The 5,159-nt window shown below is 43.6% G+C and overlaps 1 protein-coding gene across 1 annotated transcript; it reads left to right on the top strand.

Annotated features, from left to right (window-relative positions):
- The first annotated feature begins 1,557 nt into the window (after positions 1 to 1,557).
- Positions 1,558 to 4,713, top strand: fgf1b (fibroblast growth factor 1b). The gene is made up of 3 exons (XM_083564474.1): positions 1,558 to 1,863; positions 3,540 to 3,643; positions 3,974 to 4,713. Exons 1-3 carry the CDS (start codon positions 1,695 to 1,697, stop codon positions 4,163 to 4,165), a joined length of 465 nt encoding a protein of 154 aa, XP_083420600.1. The 5' UTR covers positions 1,558 to 1,694; the 3' UTR covers positions 4,166 to 4,713.
- The last annotated feature ends 446 nt before the right edge of the window (positions 4,714 to 5,159 follow it).

Here is a 5,159-nt window from a genome sequence, read left to right as displayed (position 1 = left end):
TAGACTACAAACTACTGCTACTCACTTATAAAGCACTAAATGGTTTGGCTCCCATGTATCTATCCAGTCTCTTAACACGCTACAATCCGTCACGCTCCCTGAGATCTCAAAACTCTGGACTTCTAGTAGTTCCTAGAATAGCAAAGTCCACTAAAGGCGGTAGAGCATTTTCACATTTAGCTCCTAAACTCTGGAATAGTCTTCCTGACAGTGTTCGGGGTTCAGATACACTCTCCCAGTTTAAGTGTAGATTAAAAACATATCTTTTTAGCAAAGCCTACACATAACACACATCACACACATCACATCACAACCTTGTGCTCCAGAACATCTGATCACATGCACATTATCAACTTGTGCTGTTAATATCATGAACAGCAGCTACGCTAATTCCTCTCCACTGCTTCTCTTTCTCTCCCCATCCCGAGGCATCCTGAGGTTTGGCCAGCTCCAGTCACGTCCCACCTCGTGAAGATTATGGACCTATGGATGATCATGGAGAAGTAGATGCCGAGTGTTTAAAGGCCCTGGCATGGAGAAGCTGATGCTGGATCTATGATGATCACAAATTGTTCTGTATTGTTGAAAGATTTATGACCAAACTTTTGATGTCACCCATATGAGGATGGGTTCCCCTTTGAGTCTGGTTCCTCTCAAGGTTTCTTCCTCATATCATCTAAGGGAGTTTTTCCTTGCCACTGTCGCCACGGCTGCTCATCAGGGACAAACGCACACCATTCACCTTCACTGTTGTTTTCTGTAAAGCTGCTTTGAGACAATGTCTGTTGTGAAAAGCGCTATACAAATAAACTTGACTTGACTTGACTTGACTAAAACGTTCCAAAATAAACAGAAGATGAATATACGCTGCTGTGTGATACCTCAGCATGAACACGCCAGAGAGCAGAGTAGAGCAGTTCCTATGTGGGAAAAAAGGAAAGAGCAGTGAACAGCAGTGTTTTGTGAGAAGTGGCAGTCCAGTGGTCAAGACAGTGGGCTCCTGATCAGAAGGCCATAAGTTTTCTGATCAAAGATTCTGCTCCTGGGCCCTTGATTAAGACCCCTAACCTTCCACTGCTCAGGTGTATAAGTGAGGTATTTGTAAGTGGATAAAAGCAGAAGACACATAAGATAAGAAAAATGACCCATGGAAGCTCAATGATTAACACTTTGGACATCTGATCAGAAGGTTGTGAGTTTAAATCCCACCACCACTAAGTGGTCATTGCTGGGCCCCTGAGCAAGACCCTTAACCCTTAAATGCTCAGGTTTATAATTGTAAGCCGCTCTGCCAAATACCGTAAATGTAGTCTGAGATTCAGATACAGTGGATTTCATCCAACTCACTGCTCCACATGCTGACTTTATTGCACACACACACACACACACACACACACACACACACACACACACACACACACACACACACACAAACACAAACATATGGGTCAGTTCAATCAGAAGGGCGGAGTGCGTTCCGGTAACCACACACGCACACACACACACACGCACGCAGGCACACACAGACACACACACACACACACACACACACACGCACGCACACAGGGACACACAGACACACGCGCACGCACGCACGCACGCACACACACACAGATAGAGAGTTGTACGGTGAGGGAACCGGGACCGGTGTGTTTTATAAGGAAAGTGAGGCAGCAGCAGGGGTTCTGTTCGGAATGACTGAAAGCCTGGTTTCGGTCCTCAGACCTTCTTCATCACCGTTTGATCTCCAACCGCCGAGTTACGACTCGTTAAAGCGGCTTTACTGCAGGAACGGAGGAAACTTCTTACGCGTCTTACCGGGAGGAGCTGTGGAGGGAACAGTGCAGGAGAGAGCCCCGTACAGTAAGAACACACAACTACACACAACTACACTAACACACAACTACACTGACACACACACTGACAAACAACTACACACAACTACACTAACACACAACTACATTGACACACAATGATACACAACTACACTAACACACAACTACACTAACACACAACTACACTGACACACACACTTACAAACAACTACACACAACTACACTAACACACAACTACATTGACACACAATGATACACAACTACACTAACACACAACTACACTAACACACAACTACACTGACACACACACTGACAAACAACTACACACAACTACACTAACACACAACTACATTGACACACAATGATACACAACTACACTAACACACAACTACACTAACACACAACTACACTGACACACACACTTACAAACAACTACACACAACTACACTAACACACAACTACATTGACACACAATGATACACAACTACACTAACACAACTACACTGACACACAACTACACTGACACACAATGATACACAACTAAACTCACACACAACTACACTGACACAAAATGATACAAAACTACACTACACACATCTACATTGACACACACTGACACACAACTACACTAACACCACAGTGTAGTAAAATACATTATAGGTTGAAATATATTGGGACACACAACTTTTCAAAACGTGTTTTTTCCCAAAACCATTACATAAATTTGGAGGCACACAATTGTATCACAAGTCTTTGGATGCAGCATGAAATTTTGCCTTCACTTGAACTTGGACAGTGTGACAGCAGTGAAGTGTGCAGGAGGAACGACAGACTGGTTCCAGGTGGAAGTGGAACTGAATCAAGGATCAGCCCTGAGCCCTTTCCTGTTTGCATTGGTAATGGACAGGTTTAAAGGACGAGGTCAGACAGGAGTCTGCATGGACTATGATGTTTGTGGATGATATTGTGATTTGTGGTGAGAGTAGGGAGCAGGTGGAGAAGAGCCTGGAGAGGTGGAGGTACACGCTGGAGAGAAGAGGAATGAAAGTCAGTAGGAGTAAGACAGAGTACATGTGTGTGAATGTGAGGGAGGGCAGTGGAGGGGTGCAGTTGCAGGGAGAAGAGCTGGAAAAGGTGGAGGAGTTCAGGTACCTGGGGTCAACAGTGCAAATTAATGGAGAGTGTGTTAGAGAAGTGAAGAAAAGAGTGCAGGCAGGGTGGAGTGGGTGGAGAAGAGTGATAGCAGGAGTGATTTGAGATAGAAGAGTATCTGTGAGAGTGAAAGGGAAAGTTTATAAGACTGTGGTGAGACCTGAGATGTTGTATGGATTAGAGACAGTGGCATTGAATAAAAGACAGGAGGTGGAGCTGGAGGTAGCAGAGCTGAAGATGTTGAGATGTTCGTTGGGAGTGACGACGATGGACAGGATTAGAAATGAGTTTATTAGAGGGACAGTGCATGTAGGACGTTTTGGAGACAAGGTGAGGGAGGTAAGATTGAGATGGTTTGGATATTTGCAGAGGAGGGACATGGGGTATATCAGTAGGAGAATGCTGAGGATGGCGCCCCCTAATGGGAGAAGCCGAAAGAAGAAGAAGTATTATGTTTGGAATAGAGACTCTGAGACTAACAGTGTGCTTCTGCGTGTTACTGTAAGTCACCACTTGACATATCTTCTGTTTGTTTATCTTTGTTCCTTGCAGCTGTGCTGAAGGTGAAAGCAGTGAGCCCAGGTGTGGTGGTGATCAGAGGTCAGGAGGCGGGTCGTTACCTGGCCATGGACAGAAGTGGAAAGCTGTATGGTTCTGTGAGTTTGGGCATGAAAATAAAATTCACACCGTTTTCAAACTAGACAACAAAAGTTGTGTAGATGTGTGTCGTGTGTATAACAGCACCAGGGCGGTTCCTTTAAAACCCACGCAGCAGTGCAAAACAGGCAATTTCCAGTTAACGTAGTAAACCACAGACTATAAAATGATGTAATACGCACCGTTTAAACTTGTTTTAATGATTCGGTGACTCGTAAAACATCGATGCAGACGCCGTTTACGCCACACACACTCCACTCATCTCATCTCATCTCATCTCTTCTCATCTCATCTCATCTCATCTCATGTCCTTCTGATTTGACCTCCAGGCCCTGCTGAATGATGAGTGCTACTTCACCGAGAAGATGGAGGAGAACCACTACAACACCTACAGCTCACACACACACCAGGAGCATGGCGTCTGGTACGTCGGCATCAAGAAAAACGGGCAGATGAAGAGAGGTCCAAACACCCACACAGGCCAGAACGCCGTCTACTTCCTGCCCCTTCCTGCACCATAAACACTGATGTGTTTCCTATTTTGGAATGTCTTATGGGAAGAGTGTGATTAATGCTAAATCAACAAAATGAGTTAAAATCCTGAGCCATGATTCTCAAAGTCACGGGAAAAAATCTGCAGAAAATCTGCGCTTGAGATTCTGGAATAAGACGTTTATCCTGAAAAAAGTGCTATTTATTGTTTTAATGTATTTATTAATTGAAGTCAATGAAAAATAAGTCATTTCAGGTAAACCCTTTAGATATAATGATATATTTTACCTTTGTATATTTGCCTTGTGATAAAATATTTCGATATTAACATTACACACACACACACACACACACACACACACACACACACACACACACACACACACACACACACACACACACACACACACATCTAAGCTCAGGATCCTGGAGATGTGAGATCTTTTCCACCTTGTTACACACATGGTCCCTCCTGTTATTATCTCATAAATACAATGTTTTTGCCAGCAGGATGTTGAGGTCAATGTTGTAAAATTATGTTATGTGGATAAATAATAAATAATAATCTGTTTGACGAGTGGAACAGTTTTCTGATTTAACAGCAAACAGACAATTTGATTCAAATTTACTCTTTTATTATTTATTCTAATTAACTAGTCGTAACTGATAAACACAGACAGTGTGTTGAAAATATTCTGAAGCTGATGTGGGTTTTTTTTTTAAGTGTGTTACAGCACAGTGAAATGATGTTAGGAAGCTGGGGTCAGAGCACAGGGTCAGGCATGATACAGCATCCCTGGAGCACAAAGGGGTTAAGGGCCTTTCTCAAGGGCCCTAGTATGGTCACAGCTTGGGGATACTGGTACATGAACCCCGATCTTCTGATCAGTAACCGAGAGCCGTAACCACTGAGCTCTCACCTCCTTGAAGAAGATTTGTTTGACACTAAACAGTCGATCTCTACATCATCAGCAGCTACAAATGAACACAAGTCATGAGTAAACATTGTGAAACATCAGCACA

Source organism: Silurus aristotelis, assembly GCF_946808225.1.
Source record: "Silurus aristotelis genome assembly, chromosome: 16".
NCBI lineage: Eukaryota > Metazoa > Chordata > Actinopteri > Siluriformes > Siluridae > Silurus > Silurus aristotelis.
Note: the sequence above shows the minus strand (reverse complement) of the source record. Positions and strands in the feature narration are given on the sequence as shown.

Coding starts and splice junctions, on each gene's coding strand:
- fgf1b (XM_083564474.1), top strand. CDS start 1,695: ATGACTGAAAGCCTGGTTTCGGTCCTCAGACCTTCTTCATCACCGTTT. Junction 1,864..3,539: donor GCAGGAGAGAGCCCCGTACA/GTAAGAACACAC, acceptor TGTTCCTTGCAG/CTGTGCTGAAGGTGAAAGCA. Junction 3,644..3,973: donor GTGGAAAGCTGTATGGTTCT/GTGAGTTTGGGC, acceptor TTTGACCTCCAG/GCCCTGCTGAATGATGAGTG.